Here is a 20,068-nt window from a genome sequence, read left to right on the forward strand (position 1 = left end):
TAAAGTCTCACTACATGGGCATGAGACAATGATTTTGTTTCTCATTTTATATATGTCCATGTAACTTAATGTTCTCTCCCAGGGAATACCTCTTCCAGGATTTGACCCATCTCAATAACAGCCTGGCCACCTTACATCGACTATATCACCTCCAGGTACTTTGTAAATGTCTCCTTAATATCCTAGGAGAAAATTCTCATGTGGCCATTGCTCTTTCACATAGGAAAACCTGTATTGCTTGCTTGAAAATAGGACAAAGTGCTTTTAGGCGGCTGCTACCACAATCTATTTAGCGTGCAATAGCACAAACAGATAAAGTTATTCAAAGGCACGAAATCAAAGAAATAAACCACCAAAAAAACAAAACAAGTATCCTTTGACGCTGTTCTCCTTTCCTCTCCTGTCGGATGTCGTCCATTTCACGGGTGCGGCTCAGGTCAAAATCCCGTGACTTAGCTTGACCTAACTCGACCGTCCAAGCCAACAGCCATTGACTGTAGGATACAAGCTTGCAAATTGAAAGACCTTTGCAACTATTAAATCCACCAAACCCAGTGTAAATTTCAAGCCAACTAGATCTTCCATACATGTAAAAAGAAATGCCAATTTGCTCAACTGCGATTCTACCAAGGCTCCCCGGCGACCTTGGCCCCTGATATGCTACGCTCCTGCGGCCCATCCCAGGAATTCGCTAGCTAGGCCTCTTTCTTAACCTCCTTTTTCTTAACCTCCTTTTTCTTAACCCCCTCTTGCTTGGCCTCCTCTTGCTTGGCCTCTTCTTGCTTGGCCTCCTCTTGCTTGGCCTCCTCTTGCTTGGCCTCCTCTTGCTTGAACCGATCCTCCGATTTCTGGACTGATAAGGTTTCTTTCATTTTATACTTCTGTTGCAGTCTTGACTTGATTCTGTCTGCGTTCTTCTCTCGGTATTCTCGGTTTTTCGCCTTGATTCTGTCTGCGTTCTTCTTTTGGTATTGTCGTCGTCTCGCCTTGATTCTGTCTGCGTTCTTCTCTCGGTATTCTCGGTTTTTCGCCTTGATTCTGTCTGCGTTCTTCTTTTGGTATTGTCGTCGTCTCGCCTTGATTCTGTCTGCGTTTTTGCGCTTCCATTCTCGTTGTCTCGCTTTGATTATGTCTGCGTCCTTCCGCCAGTGATTTTGAGAGTAAGATTTAACTTTGTCTGGGTTTTTCTGCTTCCATTCTTGTCTTATCACCTTCATTCTGTCTGTGTTCTTCTCTTGGTATTCTCGTTTTCTCGCCTCGATTCCGTCTGCATTTTCCCACGACCATTCTTGCTTCACTGCCTTCTTCCTACCTGCGTTGTTCAAGCTCAATTGCAGGCGTGATACGATGGGCCAATTGGGCAATCGATCAATATCCCTGGATACATTCCAGCACGCATCGTAGAACCGTTTCTTTTCTTCCTTCGCCTCTCCCACATCCAAGGCATTATTCATCTCATGCTTCAATAGGAGCAGGTCCACTAATAGATGAGATGGGAGCTATCACTGGATTAGCTTGGTCTTATTTGTTACGGTCGGTTTATTCTTACTAGTACGCATGTAGAATGCTGCCTGACACACTTGTCACAGCGGGCCAAATTCCCATGGCTGTTCTGACAGTCCAGCAGCCTCTCACCGGGCTTCAGTGACTGTTTCCATCTTTTGAAGCACACAGTGCACAGCTGGCCTTGTGGCTTTGTGCCCGAAGACTCAGGGGAGTCCGGAGCATGCGGCTCTAAAATATCTTTGGAATCCAAGCAGGCGAGACGGGGCTTACAGTCAGAAAGCTCAGAGTTAGCGGTTGGTTCATTTGGCTCAATTTTGGGGGCCAATGGCATCTCCGTATCCTTGCAAGGTGGCTCTAGTTTGACAGTAGTAGCCGTATTCCATTTGCCAATGCCAGCTAAATCAGGGTCAGGCTTTTCGAGCTTGATCGATGGCTCAACTGGATTGATTTCAGGGGCCAATGGTATCTCAGTATCCCCACAAGACGGCTCTTGTTTGAAATCAGTGACAGCCTTCTGGACTTCCAGACCAGCTGCTAGATCAATGTCACCCTGGTCAGTCTTGATCAGCGGCTCAGTTGGATTGATTGTAGGGGCCAAGGGCATCTCGATATCCTCAAAGAGTGGTTCTTGATTGACACCAGTGGCAGCCTTCTGGTCTTCCAGACCAGGCATCAAATCAGGATCAGCTTTCTTAACCTTGATCGATGGCTTAGTTGGATTGATTGCAGGGGCCAAGAGCATATCGATATCCTCGGAGGATGGTTCTTGATTGATACTAGTAGCTGCCTTCTGGTCTTCAAGAACAACTCCCAAATCAGGGTCATGCTTCTCTACCTTGATCAATGAGTTGTTCGCTACATTATATAGCTGTTAATGTGTCACTTTTTCATAGGGAGCATTAGTTCTTCCACAGTTCAGCAGACTAACCTTGTCCATGATCATCATGTAGCATTTTGACAGGAGCATCTCCATCTCGAGGCTGAAGGATGCTTTCCGAGATGCTAGACTCAAACTCCTTTTTGGTCTTGGACACCTGTGGAGTATCAGTGGGATCTTGCTTCATCTCTGCAAACACCTGCTCAAAGTGGTGTGTTCGCTGATGACGTTTTTTTGGGGGGATCCATGTCGTGAACCTGGTTTGATGAAGTTGCTTGAATGAGGAAGGTGGAATGGGGATGTGTGGAGTGACGAAGAAGATGTCCGTATGCCCGTCGTAATCTCTTTAAATATTGGTTTGTTGCTACCTAGTCTTCTCACGATTAGCAATCATGTTGGATTGCATAGTGAGATTCTTGGAGGATTGTGTAGCAGGTTCTTCAACTGCAGATGTTTGATTTGCACTGCCTGCAAGGAAAAGTGTCTGACCAAAAATCCAAACAAAAATTGAATCTCACAAGTTGAAAGTTATATCTCTTGGATCTACCCACAAGTTAAGATGAATCTACTTGTTCTACATGCACCATTATAATGTAACATCTTGATTCTCTAATCAAACAAAGCTGGGTATCTTTCGCTCCCAATGCCTAGAACGCCTTTTTTTAGTTTCCTTATGCTGTTTGGGGTTTCCCCCTTTTTTTTTTTTTTTTTTTTTTTTTGAAAACACACACCCAACGTACACCAACAGAAAAAAAAAGCAAAAGAAAAAAACAGAAAGAGAAAGAGAGGAGCTCCCGCTCCTCTCACCGTGATCAAAATATGCCACCCCAGCGGGTGCCCCCGCTGGGGTGGCGTGACGAAACTCATTTTGAGTCTTACGACTCAAAGCCCCCCCCCCCTTCTGTCAACTGAATGACAGAGGCGGCGCTCACCCCGCCAAGTGAGGGCGAGGTGAGCGCCATCTGAGACTCCGCTCAGGCGGAGAGGGCAGCCTTGCGGCCGCGCTCGGCGCGCGCGGCCGACTTTAAGACACCTTGAAGGTATCTCTTCGCCCCCAAGATGAGGGCGGGAGGCTCTGCGCTCTGCTCGAGCGCCTCGAGCATCCGGGTGACCTGCACCCGTGACTGCAGGTGGGGGCAGGCACGGCGGCCACCCCAGTGCGCCAGGCCGCACAGGCCACAGAACTCGACGCCGGCGAGGTGGAGCGGGCATCGGCTAGGGAGGTGGCATTGCTGGCATGCCACGCAGGTAGGGAAAGCATCTTGAGCACCATCGAAGGTGCCCATTGGAGGCAATGGGCGTGGGGATTCAACACGGCGGAAGGCACGGGCTGCTGTGAAAATCATGTATGTTAGCAAAACATGTCTTTGTGCTTGGAATAAGGAATGATGCAGTAGTGAGGATTGTAATGAAGTAGAACAAGTGGTAATTAGGACGTGCATGAAAAATGAGGAGGTTTCTTACCTTGCTCTTCTGCGTCCACGCTGGACCCAACCACGACATCATCTGCGGTGTCAATTCGCATCCCGGGATCAGACAGGGTCGTGTCGCCATCATCTCCAGTGTCATCCGGTTCTAGCTCAGGTGCGGACTCAGAGTTATCACCATCATCCTCTGGTTGTTGGAACTCATAGTCTTTGTCGTCCGCACTCTTTCGCATCTTGCTAGGCGGCTGTCGGACAGGACTAGCATTACTGGCATTGCTAGCATTTTCATCGTCGTCGACACCTTCGATGATGGTACTGTAGCGGGGTGCTCCGCGCTTTCTTTTACCGCGACCCAGACCTTCAGATTGACGGTTGGCCTCCTCCAATGCTTCACGCTCACGCTCTTGCAGAATCTTCTCCCACGCCGTAACGTCCAGAGGTGTGTCTTCGGTTTCGGTCACTTCTTCGAGGCTATCACGATCCTTTTGCCACACCCGAGCGAAATTGAACTGCACCTGCTCATTCTGGTGTGAACTTCCTTCGCCGGCAGTTTGGTCCGCCTGCTCTGCCTGGCTACGATCCAACAACCTATCAATGGAATGGCTGTCGTATGTAATGTCCGCCGAGTCATCTTCATCGAATAATGCCTGAGCACCATGCTTGAGGATTGACTCCAAGTCTTCCTCATCCTGGTCGGCCTCAATGCGATCGATAAGTACGTGATCAAGCGCCATCTTGGTTTTACCCTTTTGCATGATTTTTTCCTCGACTGACGCGCGCACTACCAGGTGGAACACAAGGACTGTGTTCTTTTGCCCGATTCGGTGCGCACGCGACAGAGCTTGCATATCCTGCTTTGGATTGAAATCTGGGTCCATGATGATGACTGTATCAGCAGTGGCGAGGTTGATTCCAACACCACCCGACCGCGTCGAAAGCAAGAAGGCAAAGAACGGGGAATCCGGCGCGTTGAACTGATCGATCTGCTGTTGTTTCTCTCTTGAAGATAACGCTCCATCCAGGCGACGGTACTGGAGTCCCAACCCAGCGAGGAAGTCTTCAACAATGTTGAGGTTCTCTAAAAATTGACTAAAGATGAGAACTCGGTGTCCACGCTCTTGAAGTCGCGGTAGCATCAAGTTCAGCAACTGAAGCTTCCCAGATGCTTCGACCAACCGCTGATGAGAGAGTTCAGGGTCCACAGTTTGTTCTTCGATGTCTCGGTTGTAAATGAATGGGTGACACAGGCACTTCCGCAGCTGCATCAGGATATTGTTCAGATTATGACGCTCCGCTCTCTTCAACTGCCCGGTTTGCTTCTTACAGATGGCTTTGATCAGCTGCGGGTTCTTTTGAAGAATTGATTTGTACAGTTTCTTCTGCACAACGGACATGGAAATTGGGATAATGATTTGCACCATCGGGGGAAGGAATGGCAGGACCTCTGCCTTCGTTCGACGCAGGAGGAATGGCCGAATCATGTCGTGAAGCTCGGTAATTTCTTCCTTGCCGAGGACTCCTCCGTATTGCATCTCCAATTCCTCGGCATTATGATCTGGATCGATGAATTGAATTAGATTGAACAATTCTCTGATATTGTTCTGAAGCGGCGTGCCAGTGAGTAGCAACTTGAAACCGAAATTCATGCGACGAAGACGCTCATAAAGTTGGGTCTTGTCATTCTTGAGGCGCTGACCTTCATCAACCACCAAGCCGGCCCAATTGACAGTGGACAAGACTCGCTTAGCGCTATCATCGGACATGCTCTCGTACGAAGCGATGACCACATGACAACACAGAGTACCATTCCTGTGAAACATCTCGTACTTCCTAGCCATCTCGCGAGCGGAAGCACTGCCATAATATGTGACAACCCGGATGTCCGGCGACCAGTGCTTAATCTCTCTGCGCCAGTTCTGCACAGTCGCGTTTGGAACAACGACCAAGAATGGGAAACAATCCAGCTTTTCAATCAATGCTGCAAAGGTGGTGATAACCTGGATTGTCTTTCCAAGGCCCATATCGTCAGCAAGAATAGCGTTCTTCTGCATGAAGAACATGTAAAGCAGCCAGTTCACGCCATCCATCTGATACTCCATGAGCTCACCCCCTGTCACCAATGTAGGCTGAGAGGTCAGAATAAGGCTCTGATCGAACTCCTCTCTGCGGGTATGACGAAGACGCGTTTGAAGATCTTTCGGCCTCGGGGGGTGGATGTCTTCTCGAAGCACCCTGTCAATAAGAGCAGCCTTGAAATCTTCCCAACGACCAGTGTCAGTCTGACTTGGAGGATCTTCCCAGACTGAGTCTTCGTATGTCAACCCTTTGTACTTGACATATGCCCGCTTAACCATCTCGGGGTTTGCTCGATCCTCCTGTAATTCAGGTTCGTTGTGATATTCCACATCAAAAATGATGTCCACTCGCAGATTGTCTTCAAGAACTGCCTCGACCGTTGTCATGATTGGCTTCGTGGATCTGTCTGACTTGAGGAACGACTTCATCTGCATGGCTGGAGCCTTGGACCAGACCCAGTCTCCAATTAACCAGGTGACACGGAAGTAAGACATATTGTGCCATTTGATGAGATATTCTTTCTCGATTTCTGGGAGCACCTCAACCAACCCAGGGACAACTTTGATTTCGGGGTTCTTCGGTCTCCAGGCAACGATCGCATGGATTGGGTTGGTGCCGGGAGGAGATGCAGAGCAATCATTGCATTTCCAGCAATCAAGATCAATGTCGGCACGGTCCTTCTCTGCCATGTCTGGTAGATGCTGAATATGGAAGGCTCGCTTGCAGCCATGACGGCTACCAATGCATCTGATGAGGACATTGTCGACATTATTGACACGGGAAATATCCACGGAGGTAATCGGATCGATGCCATCATTGGCTTCCCGCAATTGCTGTTCGATCTGGGAAGAAAGAGTCTCTCGCAAAGGCTGTGACATGGGTCCTTCCTCTCTGCACACGGCACAGTGGCCCAAATGAGGCTTCATATCATGCTCTTGGTGCTTGATCCCCAAGCACCAACTGCATTGAAGAATGAAATCCGCATCATCAACCTTGGTGACTAAATGCTTTCGGCTGCTTCGATCGCCAAGACAACCTTGATGGTACGACACAGTACAACCTTGACAAAACACCAAAGCCCCATTTTCAAGGTCGCGATCTTCATAGCCGCATTGGGCACATGACTGGGAATGACACAGTCTGAACTCATTGTCATCTGGTAGTACACGGAATTGTTCCCTTGCACCTGAGAACTTTTGTTGCTTGGGTGGTTCAATTTCTCGCTCAGAAAATTCGTCATCTTCAAGTCGCTCTTTCATGTTGCGTCGTCGTGTTTGTCGCAGGCGAGATGATGTGCGCTTGCCTGTGTTGGAGTCAGAAGACTCAGACTGTTCTGACTGTTCAGATAATTCGTGAGTACGTTGCTTTTGGCCCTTCTTCTGCACGCCTCTCCTGAGATGGCGGCGTTTGGTTGGAGGATCATCTGAATCCTCATCGCTGGACTCTTCAATATGCACACTGCTGGTCTCTCCATCGCGACTTTGATTGTTGTCCTGTCCATCTTCATCATCAGTGCGAAAGAACTGATCGTATGAGATCGATGGCCCACGCCGTTGGCGTCTTCGTGCAATCCCCCAATCCATATCTGAATCATAGTCTGCAGGACCATCTCCACCAGGGTAAATGAGATGTGAAATAGTTTTGTGGTCCATTGCCAGAGGATCAGGACTCTGTGAGTCGCGGTTGAATTCACGTAGAGCCTCCCTTCCGTTCTTGAGGCTCTTCAACTCATTGAGGGTCACCTAGTGAAAGCCATGGTCAGTTGAATGGAGCTTGGGATTGATTGATTGTGTTCACTTACGGTTTTACATTCACCACTTTTCAGTCTCACAATGAGCTTTGGCTCATGCATATCAACCGCAAGAATGCGGTGGACTTCGAAGTGACCAGGCAAGTACTCATAGTCCTCAGGGTTCTTAGCCGCTGGGACAACAATCTCAAAAGACATTATTGGTTCTTCTGAGTTTCCAGTGATCTGCTGCACTGGCTGAAGAGTATTTTCGGTACTCTTCGGTGGGATGGCAGGGGTCGTGCGAGAGGATGATCTCTGAAATTGCGCTAGCAATTGCGCAGCCATCGCATCAGGATCATTGGGGGTTAGAGAATTGCCTCTAGATTGAGACATGATGATTTTCTGATCACTTGAAGAATCAGAAGGTGATGATAAAGCTGTAGGAACCGCACATGCGGCTCCTACAAATGAGGTTCGAAAAAGTCAAGTGAACTAGAGCTGAGCAGTGAAATTGATCTGAGATCGATGGTAAGAATGAGGACTTCAATGGACAGTCAAGCAAAATTTTGAGCTTACTGGACGGTCAAAGGAGAGATGAATTCGAAGGAATGAGGAGCGAAGTGAATGAATGAAAGAAATAAATGAAGAGATGAAATTAATGAGAAAGTCGAAGTCGAAAGACTAGATCATACACAGATCGCGCTTTGCGCGTGTCAACGCGATAACGATAAGTACGGCAGCGGGCAAAGATCTCTTGTGCAGTTCGATATCGAAGTTCTCACGGAACGGGAGAACCTACGAAGACCGGAACTTTGTCGCAATGCTCAGTACTATCTCAGGAACGGGCTTGAATGGTCTTTCAAGATTGATCCGTCCCTCGCATTCTACAGTCTTGGTGACTCGGCATGCATCATTGAATTCAGCAATTGGAGAGGGTATCCGGAGATCTCAAAGCGCGGATGCGGACAGAGAAGATCGCCGTAGCAACGAGTCTCGTTTTCCCAAACGACATGAGCGACAATACGAGGGGCAATACGGAGCGCGACAATACGAGCGATTGCATGGATCTAATTTCAATGAACGTCAAGCAAACGGAGCGCGACAGTACGGAAGGCAAAAATACGAGAGATCAGGTCAATCCAACTTCAATGAACGTCGAGCGTATGGGGCACCGCAGAATGGAGAACAGAAGCCCGAGAGATCAGGATTAAATTCCGGTGCTCATCAAAACTACGGGCGCAGCGAGCGAGAATACAGGGCGAAAACCCCCTGGACATCAGATGGTCTAGGGCGTAAAGACTATGACCGCCGACAATCGCCATGGAACGGCAACTCCCAATCCCCAAGACAAAGCCGAAAGGAAGAGAAGTTTGAGTTCGATGAGGATGAATTCATTCGTTCTGGTGATTTCCGAGGACTTCCTCGCGAACATCAATCCCGATTCCAATCTCGATTCCAATCGCGAACCCAAGATAGTCCGTTCACACAATCGGCACGAGGAAGGCCTCCAATGGACGAACCACGGGAGAAGGAGCCAGCAAGACCTCGAGCTCACCGGATCACGGGTAGCATGCCAGAGCGGGTGAAGGACAACGTTAAAGTGCCCGACGCAATCCCCTACACTACACCAGCATCTGAGTTTATTTACGGCACCAGTGCCGTGGAGGCAGCACTGCGCTGCAGCCGGCGTCAACTATACAAGCTCTATATCTACCAGAGCGCGGAGGAAGAGCTCAGTGCAGCAAAGATGACAATCCGCAAACTGGCGTTGTCAAAGAACATTACAGTAAAAATGGCATTTGCAGGGTGGGATCGACTTATGGACAAGATGAGTGCTGGGCGACCTCACAATGGGTGCATTTTGGAGGCATCCCCTTTGCCAAAATTGCCTGTGCGTGGCCTCCAGGCTGTTCCATCTATATCCGAGGAGTATTTCCGGACGGAACTTGCGCCACAAACCCGGGAAGAAGCTGCGGTAAATGGCACTGATGACCGTATCCACATCCATCATCCCTCTCCGTCCCCGCAGGACACGGAACAACGTCATCGATACCCAATCGTGTTGCTATTGGATGGAGTCGTCGATACCGGTAATATGGGCGCCATCATCCGTTCGACCTATTTCTTAGGTGTCGATGCAATTGTTCTAGCTGGTCGCAACTCTGCACCATTGTCTCCCATCACGATCAAATGTTCTGCTGGCGCAGCTGAGAATATGCCTATCCTTCACGTTAAGAATGAAGTTGATTTCATTCAACGATCCCAGCAGAACGGATGGCGATTCTATGCTGCAGATGCACCCACTCCCGGCTCCGTGCACTTGGATCACGTCTCAGCTGACGGTGATCAAAGCGGGGTCACATTACCCATCACAACCGCGCCTAGTGTCATAATGATGGGCAGTGAGGCTACAGGGCTGAGTTCGCATATAAAATCACATGCAGATGCAATCGTAAGCATTCCAGGCGCCCGGCATAACTCCTTCCTAGGCGTTGAATCGGATCCCGCCCGCGTCGACAGTCTAAATGTGAGTGTCGCTGCCGCGCTACTGATGGAGAAGTTCCTGCGGACTCCTATGACCTTGGGTGAGGTCGTCAAGAAAGAAAAGAACATAGAAAAACACATGGGAAAGGACAAAATGTGGTGATTTTGACTGTAATAACTATGTATTCTAGCATTTAAATGCATCTTTGTACAATAGCACATATAATTGGAGTTTTTGAGATTTGAAGTTCTTTGACCTCGTCTGAATTAGGGTTAATCACACACCTCATCTGGAGGGGAACTCCGAGGAATGCTCCTCAATTTTGAGACTAATGATATTTCACCCCATCAAAAGAAATCAGATTTCAAATCATAGAACCATTCACATTAAGATAGAACTTGTTTCTTGTGATGTACCGAAACTCGTCGCCGAAGTCGCGTTTGTGGGGAACAAATCGGGTCTGCGGGGGAAGACCCGCAGGCATCACAGGCGCTTTGAGAATTTCTTTAAGAAGTCAGTTCCCTTCAAGACTAAGTCGATTGTGTTTTTTTGTTTTTAGGTTGTTGACTTCTTGGAGAGTTATTACTCCTCAAGAAAGAGAATCCTTGTTGCATATCGAACTGTCCCCATCATGATCCCAAAAAAGCAAATCCCAACCACGGCATTCGTGGTTGAGAAGCCAGGGGCTCCTTTTATTCTTCAAGATGTTGTTCTTGATGAAGTCAGGGCTAATGAAGTCTTGGTTGAAATGAAATATACCGGCCTTTGCCACACAGTATGTATTATCCAACTCCCACCCCAATAAACGATACTAACAAAATACGGTCAGGACATCGTCGTCCAACAGGGTGTAATCCCTGTCGGTGATTATCCCGCCGTGTTAGGCCACGAGGGTGCCGGAATCGTTCGTCGTATTGGCAGTGCTGTGAAAGACAAATCCCTCCAAGAAGGCGACCTTGTCTTCCTGAGCTTCACCTCCTGCCATGAAGAATCATGCAGCCCCTGTAGCAATGGCCGACATGGATTCTGCAGTCAGATGACAGACATTAACTTCGCCGGTGCTCGAGGTCTCAGCTCTACCGAGTCACCCATTTCTTTCCCCGATGGAAAGGGTCCAATTCGCGGCCAGTTCTTCGGCCAGTCCTCCATGAGCAAGCTGGCTGTGGTTGATGAGCGCTCGGTTGTCAAGTCCCCTGCAGCATCTGGAATCACGATCGAAGATATGGGGGTCCTTGCTCCTCTTGGCTGTGGATATCTCACTGGTGCAGGAACCATCTTCAATGTCCTCAAGCCTAAACCGACAAGTCGCTTGGCTGTTTTTGGCATGGGTGCTGTTGGCTTGGCGGCCCTGTTGGCTGCCCGGTCCCAGGGGGTTGAAACTGTTATCGCGGTTGATATTGTTGATGCGAAGCTCGAGCTGGCGAAGTCTCTTGGTGCATCGCATACGTTGAACACGAAGAGTATATCGGATCTTGCACAGGGGCTGTTGGATACCTTCCCAGATGGCGTTGACTATATTCTCGACACGACGGGCGTAATTCCTCTGCTCGAGGCTGCGGTCAAAGCTTTAGGCCATGAAGGCACCCTAGCTATTGTGGGAGTAGCTCGTGCTGGCTCATCTTTCAATATCGATCCTTTAGCATTCATGATGGCTTGCAAGCGTGTTGTTGGTGTGATTGAGGGCTGCGGGAATCCCGCTGTGGTGAGACTTTTTTTTTTTGATAATCGCTTGAGTCGTGACCAATTTCCTGACCCGTCGTCTAGATTGTTCCCCAACTAATTGATCTATACAAGCAAGGGAAATTCCCAGTCGATAGAATTGCTAAGATCTATCCCCCGGATGCTCTTGAGCAAGCCCTAGCAGATTTGCACTCTGGAAGGGTAAGTGCTCCAAAATCAGTATGTCAATGAGACAAGCTAACAGATATACTTCCTGTAGGTTATCAAGCCCGTCATCAAATGGGCAGATCTGTAATACTTGTTTCTCTGTTAGAGGGTTGCGGTATGTTTCTCTTCCTTTTCATATAGCGGCAAGTTCATTCTATAGTAATGAACATCTGGAATGTCTGAGTTTATATTGCAAGCAAGTCCTATAGCCCAACATTACATGATACAAATACCTAGCTGGACTCAGAAGGGACGGAGATATTCTGATGCAGCTCCTTTCGCTGTACAGCACCAAAGCGAAGATTGCCGACATCAAAGACCTAACTAGCGGATTAACTCGTGCGACTGTCAGCCCCCAAAAGGACATATCACTCACTGCATAGATAGCCTTCAGGAAAGTATCACCTAGAATGTCCATATCCATAGTACCACGACTTTGGATGCCTCCGTAGACATAACCAGACTTGGCCTCGGCAAAACCTAGATCCTCCTTCTGCACAACAAACTGTTTGCCGCCAACAGCAAAAGATATAACAGGCAACTTATCAACCGGTGTTTCAGATGGATAGATCCATCCCTGGTTGTCATCATCATACTCTGCCCCGGGGATAGCATCATAAATGGCCTGACAGGTTGCATCGTCCACCAGCGCCAAGGTAGTCCCTGTATCAGCAATAGCCTTGTTTCCAGTCCGAGAAACCAAATTCCCATTCACAGTCGCCGAGGCAGAATCGAACATCCAAAATCCCTGACTGTTATCGACAGGCGTGTAGTAGATCTCTGCCTCAGCAGCCTTCACCGTGTCCTGATCAATATACCCAAAAGTATAGAACGACTCGCCCTTATCCAACTCATCAGTATCTCGCCATGATCCCAACTTCGCAGTGAAGATCTCAGCCGACTTCGGGATGTCGGACTGCGAGATCATATTCTCCACAGGTGTGCTCACGGCCTGAGGCTTAACGGTATTGATATTACCGAATGCAAGCCCCAGCAGCCCATCCCCAGCACCTTGTGCGAATTGCGCAGACAAGATATCAGCGACCTCAATAGCCTGGCCTTTGACCACTAGCCCGCCGATGTTGACATTATCGTTGCCGACCGTGCCAGAGGCAGAAGAGCCATCACCGTACTTGATCTGCCACGTTGATCCGTTTTTCTCCATGAACGTGCTCGACTTGGTCGGATCGAAGACTGTATGGTCCTTGTTCTCTGACAAAGTCTTAGACGGTAACTCCGTGGACCAGACCTATATAGTATTAGCAACATTAATATCGCACAGAGCAAAACACAAAGAAGTATACTTACCCACAGATCTGCAGAGCCAGTATCAAAGTCCAAAGTGAGCTTCTGCGCAGGCGTACCAATACTAACTTCTGCAAGATACATCGAGTCATTCTGCACATCATGGGCACCTACTTGTCCAACCTGATCGCTAACGGCGCTCTTCTTCTGCAGCACCTGCTGCAATCGAGCACGGCCTCCAACCGGCTTATTAGTGAACTGTCGGCCAGTTTGTACCATTGTGGTGCCGAGGAAATACGGGCCGCCCTTCGTTGGGCTGAAGCGATACTTGCGCATGGCATGCAAGTACGACTTCGTGCCGGACTTCTGGTAGCGCGGGTTCGCGATGAGGTTGATTCTAGTTGTCATGGTGGGGGGTTTGGATGGTTCTGATTTGACAAGTGTGATGGTGAATGGCCAGGGCTTGGGTCTTCCTAACTATTTATGTTATTGGAATATTATCATGCAATGAACTGGGTACTTCAAACAAGCGTCATCATGGCTTTTAAATATTATGATATCTACCTAGCGAGGAGGCTGGTCATTTGTCAGTTTGATTATTGGAGGCGAATAGAAACCTGTATTCCGTCATTGCAGATGACTTAGGGCTAGTGTTGTTTCAGCGGCGTGATGGCGCCAGCAGGTAGTATCCGATCTGCACCGGTGAGACGGAGTCCGGTCAGGCGGGGATTTTTACATTGCAGGGATTATGCAGGGGTGTACGATAAGCCTTTGGGAGTTGTAAAACAAGTAACTCTATTCCAATTACAAAAGTACATTAAAAGATCATCTGCGCCGATCCTGACAAAATCCCCCCCAATACCCGAGTCACCAATAAGAACCTTAGCAAACTGGGAACATACACACCCGTGGACCCTCAATCCACATGATTACCTCTTGCGACTCTTGGACTTAGTCGCAGCAGCACTGGGAGCCCGGGAACTTGCGGTAGAGGCAGTTTTGCTACCACCCTTGGTGGCCTTGGCCTGTTTGGTCGGCTGTGAAGAAAACAAGTTAGAACCAGAGTAATATATAATTGATAAGACAAAACTTACAGCAGCTGCTCCGTTCTTAGCCTTCTTTTTGGCAGGGGGCGCTTCTTCCATCTCTTCTTCTTCCTCACGATCACGACCGCGGCCTTTGCCCTCACTGGGCTCGAATTCCTTAGCCACGGTGTTTAGTAGAGTAGTGCAGCGGCGACCAATTTCCACGGGCGTGCGACTGAGCATAAAGAAATCGAATCGGAACAGAGGCGAATCACGAATCTCGTCGCGGATCTTTTCATATAAATCCTCACCCTCGACTCCGTACTTGTCCAGCATGATTAACAAAAATCGGTCCTCATCCTCAGTATAGACCTTCTTATTGGTGGTGGACACAGTGTAGTTGATTTTGAGCTGCTGAAGCGGCACGCGGTACATCTCCAACTTCTTGCGGAGCATCTTCCGTTGGTGATCCATCTTGCGCACCTTCTCCTCGCCCTGTTCGATGACTCGGAGGTACTTGGGATAGTCCTGGATCTCGGTGTATCGGCGCCAGAAGACCTCGGCATATTCCTTAATTTCATTGGGCTCCTTGCTGTCCACCTCAGTAGCAATGCCCTTGTAGTCGGTGCGGCCAAACTTGGCAGATCCATTGATAAATTGCTGGAAGTCACGTCGGTTCCAGGTGGCAAAGCCTTCTTCTGACATACGAGCTTTCTCGGCTTGCTCCTCCTCAGTAAGCGGGACAGAGTTGTCAATCTCCTGTTGTTCAAGGTCCCGCTCAGCCTCTCGCTCACTGAGCTCCTCTTCGGGGCCTTCTGGTAATTGAGCCTTGTAACCAATTTCCTTGTGGAAATAGGCCGTTTCCTTCTCTTGAAGCTCATGGAGTCCAGGAGGGAAGAATTGCCAGTCGTGGACAGTGATTTGTTTAGGGGCACGGGGGACTTTGGGCTTTGTATCGGCGGTTCGGCCTCCAGTGGCCAAGGCTTGGCGGTAGTACTTGTCGATGGAATAAAATTGCTCTTTGCGCTCACGCTTGGCGGGGTTGATCCAACTAATACCAATGTCCTTCTTCCGCTCGGTGAAATCTTTGCCGTTCCATTCATACGCACTCTCAGAGGAGAACTTCTGCAAGTCATCAATGCCGAGTGTCTCGTACTTCTTGCTGAGCTCTGCAGTTCGCTCTTCACCTTTCCGCAGGATAGTCTCGATATCCTCATCCTCAGCGAGCTCGGTTGCATCTCCACCCTTGGTGTTGAAGACGTCAGCAGCACCGTGCTGAATCATGCCAAGGAGGTCCTCTTTTGAAGATGCTTTGCCAGCCTGTTGTCCGGAACGGCCCTGTTGAATGACAAGCTGATCCAAACGCAGTTTCTGAGCTGCTCGCTCTAGAACCTTCTCTTCAATGGCGTTCTCTGTAATGAACCGGAAAACCTTGACCTGCTTGGTTTGACCAATACGGTGGGCTCGGTCCATGGCCTGCAAATCAGCTTGCGGGTTCCAGTCACTATCAAAGAGAACCACGATATCGGCTGTGGTCAAGTTGATTCCCAGACCACCCGCTCTTGTGGTGAGAAGGAAAACGAATTTGTCAGATCCGGGTTTATTGTAGTCATCAATGGCAGCAATACGGTCCTCATGGGCCGTGGTACCATCGATACGGCAGTAGTTGTAGTCTCGGAAAACACAGTAATCTTCCAAGATATCCAATACACGACTCATCTGAGAGAAGATAAGCACACGACTACCATCCGCTTGCATGCGCTTCAGAAGTTTGTCCAGAATGACCATCTTTCCCGAGTTGAAAACAAGATGCTCGTCAGTCGTATACGGAGGACCTGGCTCAGCTCCCTCGAACAGGTAGGGGTGGTTGCAACACTTCCGCAGTTGCATGACGATGTTCAACAGGCGGGTCTTGGACTCGCGCTTCCCAGCGGCGCCGTTGACAGCGTCAATATCCTTCTCCAGAATTTTTTGGTACCACCTCCGTTGCATTTCAGACATTGGGACATAGAGATTTAGTTCTTTCTTCGGCAGCAAACTCTTCTCGACATCACTCTTCACACGTCGAAGCAAGAAAGGGCGCAGAACACGGTGGAGCTGCTGTACGACGGTGTCTTGGTCAGAATCTTGGTTGGAGAACCACTGGTCAAATGCCTCGGAGTCACCGAAGACATCTGGAAGAAGGAAGTTGAGCAAAGCCCACAGTTCATGCAAATTGTTCTGTAGTGGAGTACCCGTAATCAGCAAGCGATTGCGGGAGTTGAAAAGGCGAATAATTTGCGACAATGATGATTCTTCGTTTTTGATCCGATGGGCCTCGTCGATGATAATGTATTCCCAAGCAAACTTCTTCAGATGAGACTTCTCGCGGAGGATCATTTCATAACTGGTAATGCAAACATCAAACTCCTCCTCGACTAAGCGCTCATTGATCAACTGCTGTCGCTCTTCTTTGTTACCTTGGAGCACCAGGACATCGATGTCAGGGGTCCACCTTGCGAACTCGCGCTTCCAGTTGTCCAGAGTTGATTTCGGTACGACAACCAAATGAGGCCCGTTGATATCACGAATGTAACGTAGATAACCCAGGAACGAAATCGTCTGCAAGGTCTTGCCGAGACCCATCTCATCGGCCAGGATACCGGAAATACCGTTCTCGTGTAGCGAAACGAGCCAGTTCAAACCAGCAACCTGGTAATCACGCAGTTCACCGTGAATGAATGCTGGCGATTCTCGGAAGACGGTGGTGCTATCGCCGCCCTGCTTCTCATCTTGCAGCAGCTCTGCGTCTTCTTCTTGTTCAGTCCTGCGGCGCCGTTCACTACCAGCGCCTCCAGTGCGCTTAGAGCCCTTGCGGGCCTTCTCCTCCGTCTCTGCATTTTGTCGGTCGATTTCCGCCATAATCTCTTTTATCTCAGGGTTTGGATTAGTCTCAATGAAATGGCGAAACAGGTCGGTGAGACCGAGAAGGTATCGGAATCGGCGAATCGAATCATCCTCCTGCGAGAAACATAGTCCATCAGCAAAGGGGTCATCAGCAATATTATTTTATGGTGCATACCTTCGTGGTATCAAGGCGGCCGTGCTTCTTGTTTAGAATGTTTTTTCTGAGGTGGTTGGCCTCGGATCTGCGCCTACGTCCATCGGCTGCGGCGTCGCCTGCAACGCTGCTTGCAGTGGTGTTGGGGTTTGTGTCAGAATCCTTTCCAAGAAAAATTAGTAACTTTTCCCTCTGATACACAGCATTGTAGACCAAAGGCATGTTTACCGTGTAATCTGGAGTGTCTTGATGGCTCTAGATTTCGAGAGAAAATTAGCATGGGATTGAAATCAAAACAAGCAAAGACATAAATGGGAGCCCGTGCAGCGGTTTATTCTAGAAAAGTAAGTAGGGACAACCTCACATACCGTCATTTGCGCGTCGGCACTATCCACGGGAACCGAAGGGACCGTGTCGTCATTTGTATCAGTCATGGGAGTATCAGCCTGCGAGACCGGATCAGACATGATGGCGGGAGCCATGTTTTATCTTTGGTGAACAGAGCACAGGTGAATTCGCTGTTTGAACACGTCTTTGAGCGTGCGACAAAGAATATCGGAAGCTCGCGACTAGTTAGATCGCGTAGTAAAGAGAAAGAATCAACTGCGGTCGGAGTGGTGAGAAAGTGAGGGGTATTGTCTAAATATAGTCCAGGGTGAATTCAAAAGTTGGAGCTAATCATCAATGGGGATCCCATAGAATGAATGCTAACAATTCTAGACTAGAATTATTGAAGTTATTCAAAGCGCGTCGATGGCAAATGAAGATACCGCCTTCCAGTAGGGCCTACGGTATGGAATATTATTATTCCGTCGGAAAGTGGGCTTCTCGTTACCGGGCCAGGGCGGTCATCTGCAACAACCTTGAAATTGAAAGTTCCTCCGTTGACACATCTTGGTGCCGCTTATTGTTGCACAGGTTGGTAAACAAACTACCTGAATATATCTGATTCTGGTTGTGCTGGCTCTTACCTTTCTTCTTGTTACAGTCCCTCTCATTCGCACGGCTCTCTTTCACTGTCTCCAAGCTCTTCCGTATCGCCATTTGTCTACCGAGGAACGACGCACGGCATAAGGAGTTGTCAACGCAAACACTTTTGTCTTCAAATCCACCGCCCAATAGGGCCTTAACATCGTTCCCTGCCATGGACTCCATGAGGTCCCTGAACACCTCTCTTCCGAGCTCGACACCCCGCCCGCAACCTCCGGAGCAACTTCTCCAGCAATTCAAGGCGGCCGCTCTGTCCGTCACAAACCTATACAAGAATGCTGTATGTGAACAAGCGCAGGCAAGATCATTGGGATACCAGGAGGCGATAGAGGATCTGCTCCACTTCCTTGACCGTGAGAACCTCGGCCTTGGAGACGGAGAGGGGTGGAAAGTTCGACAATGGGCAACTGAAAAATGTGACGGAACTGGGTCACAAAGCAGCGATGAAGATACAGAGGCCGACAAGCGTGACCGAAGTGCAACGCCAGCTACTATCCGCAAAGAAAAACCTACACCCGAACCAATTGCTCGTCAGCCCCCCACTTCGGCACCCGTACCCACGTCCAAGCCGGAGTTGATCACTCCTCCCACACAACTCCACGAAACACCTTCTTTCGCCACACCTGCCGTCTTCACATTCTCTGCCGGTCCTACATACCCTCAGTGTCAAGAACTCGACATGGATGTGCAGTCATCAGACAACTCATCTGCCTCCATGCAGGATGGCGCTCCTGTGAGCGTCTCAGTGATGCCTCGTAACAGTCGACCACACCATCGTCACAACAACCACGCACGACCAAATACACGCCTTTCTCCACGGGAGTCCCCCGCTAGTCTTGGGTCCAAGAGGAAATTTACTTTCCCGGATTTCTTCGATCTGTCAGGACTTAACAACGGACGGGATGCGTCAGGAGGTGGGAAACGAGGCCGCTTTACCTAGGGATTGAATTGGATAAAGTATTATATGATGATGAAGTGACGACCATTCCCTTCTGACTGTCACACAGTGACTGGTTGGGATTTCGGGTATGAAGGTGCTTTTCGGGTGCATAACAAGGAAGGGTCATTTTGCATATGGTTTCGTTTTGTTCTTCTTTTCTTCCTTGGGATTATTTGACTTGTTTTTTTGCTTCCTTTTCTTATTTTTCCCCCTTCCCCTTGTGATATAGCATATAGACGGATATGCCTGTGGTGATACCCGATACCCGGAGTGGCAATTATCATTGGCTTGCTGCTAAATAGCAATCAATATCTTACAAAGTTCTCAATCTGCGCTTCGCTATCAAACACCTAGCCTGCTCAACCAGGCCTTCATCGCATCCCATGTAATCTAGTATATGTTTCATTGTACAATGCTCAATTAAACGCGCGCCATAGCCCCATTCCCACTAGTGTCATGGAGATTGAGGCAATTCCCAACTTGCGCGAGCCCATCTTGTATTTCGTGGGGCCTTGCATGATGGCTTTCTCTTGCTTGCGGAGATTGGCCATTCCAGTGTAGTAGCTGTAGACTCCGAGGCCAATAAAAGCAGCAGATCCTGTTGCAGAATGTGAGTACCAAATGCCGGTATGACCAGCCCGGATTACAGGCTAAAAATAAACATACCAGTCACTCTGCAGGACAGACAGTCGTCGTACTTGTCCTCGGCCAGAGCCTGCTTGGCGTCTTTCGGCTGGGTATTCATGGCGCACTTATCAGAGGAGATGGATGTGTATAAAGCGTATTTCAATATTGTTCGGAACAAGAACAGGCAATAAACGCTCACCGAATTACCAGC

General features: G+C 48.9%; 8 protein-coding genes across 8 annotated transcripts; 3 read left to right on the plus strand and 5 right to left on the minus strand.

Moving 5' to 3' along the window:
• Positions 1 to 695: 695 nt before the first annotated feature.
• On the minus strand, positions 696 to 2,570 carry N7479_001932 (uncharacterized protein; the record flags this gene model as incomplete). Its single annotated transcript, XM_057249629.1, has 3 exons — positions 696 to 1,499; positions 1,550 to 2,361; positions 2,435 to 2,570. 3 exons carry the CDS (start codon positions 2,568 to 2,570, stop codon positions 696 to 698), a joined length of 1,752 nt encoding a protein of 583 aa, XP_057114061.1.
• Positions 2,571 to 3,357: 787 nt separating this feature from the next.
• On the minus strand, positions 3,358 to 8,011 carry N7479_001933 (uncharacterized protein; the record flags this gene model as incomplete). Its single annotated transcript, XM_057249630.1, has 3 exons — positions 3,358 to 3,716; positions 3,848 to 7,628; positions 7,688 to 8,011. 3 exons carry the CDS (start codon positions 8,009 to 8,011, stop codon positions 3,358 to 3,360), a joined length of 4,464 nt encoding a protein of 1,487 aa, XP_057114062.1.
• Positions 8,012 to 8,438: 427 nt separating this feature from the next.
• N7479_001934 (RNA methyltransferase, TrmH family) lies at positions 8,439 to 10,265 on the plus strand (the record flags this gene model as incomplete). Its single annotated transcript, XM_057249631.1, has 1 exon — positions 8,439 to 10,265. One exon carries the CDS (start codon positions 8,439 to 8,441, stop codon positions 10,263 to 10,265), a length of 1,827 nt encoding a protein of 608 aa, XP_057114063.1.
• Positions 10,266 to 10,734: 469 nt separating this feature from the next.
• Positions 10,735 to 12,078, plus strand: N7479_001935 (NAD(P)-dependent alcohol dehydrogenase; the record flags this gene model as incomplete). The annotated part of the gene is made up of 4 exons (XM_057249632.1): positions 10,735 to 10,878; positions 10,933 to 11,805; positions 11,868 to 11,984; positions 12,043 to 12,078. The coding sequence occupies 4 exons, from the start codon at positions 10,735 to 10,737 to the stop codon at positions 12,076 to 12,078; spliced, it is 1,170 nt and encodes a 389-aa protein (XP_057114064.1).
• Positions 12,079 to 12,223: 145 nt separating this feature from the next.
• Positions 12,224 to 13,643, minus strand: N7479_001936 (pepsin-like aspartic protease; the record flags this gene model as incomplete). Its single annotated transcript, XM_057249633.1, has 3 exons — positions 12,224 to 12,310; positions 12,367 to 13,239; positions 13,299 to 13,643. 3 exons carry the CDS (start codon positions 13,641 to 13,643, stop codon positions 12,224 to 12,226), a joined length of 1,305 nt encoding a protein of 434 aa, XP_057114065.1.
• Positions 13,644 to 14,164: 521 nt separating this feature from the next.
• N7479_001937 (uncharacterized protein) lies at positions 14,165 to 17,782 on the minus strand (the record flags this gene model as incomplete). Its single annotated transcript, XM_057249634.1, has 4 exons — positions 14,165 to 14,272; positions 14,330 to 17,260; positions 17,322 to 17,555; positions 17,669 to 17,782. The coding sequence occupies 4 exons, from the start codon at positions 17,780 to 17,782 to the stop codon at positions 14,165 to 14,167; spliced, it is 3,387 nt and encodes a 1,128-aa protein (XP_057114066.1).
• Positions 17,783 to 18,444: 662 nt separating this feature from the next.
• N7479_001938 (uncharacterized protein) lies at positions 18,445 to 19,230 on the plus strand (the record flags this gene model as incomplete). The annotated part of the gene is made up of 1 exon (XM_057249635.1): positions 18,445 to 19,230. The coding sequence occupies one exon, from the start codon at positions 18,445 to 18,447 to the stop codon at positions 19,228 to 19,230; it is 786 nt and encodes a 261-aa protein (XP_057114067.1).
• A 416-nt stretch (positions 19,231 to 19,646) lies between these two features.
• On the minus strand, positions 19,647 to 19,975 carry N7479_001939 (uncharacterized protein; the record flags this gene model as incomplete). The annotated part of the gene is made up of 2 exons (XM_057249636.1): positions 19,647 to 19,828; positions 19,897 to 19,975. The coding sequence occupies 2 exons, from the start codon at positions 19,973 to 19,975 to the stop codon at positions 19,647 to 19,649; spliced, it is 261 nt and encodes an 86-aa protein (XP_057114068.1).
• Between the last annotated feature and the right edge of the window lie 93 nt (positions 19,976 to 20,068).

This window comes from Penicillium vulpinum (genome assembly GCF_028829585.1).
Source record: "Penicillium vulpinum strain IBT 29486 chromosome Unknown utg000001l_segment0_segment0, whole genome shotgun sequence".
Lineage (NCBI taxonomy): Eukaryota > Fungi > Ascomycota > Eurotiomycetes > Eurotiales > Aspergillaceae > Penicillium > Penicillium vulpinum.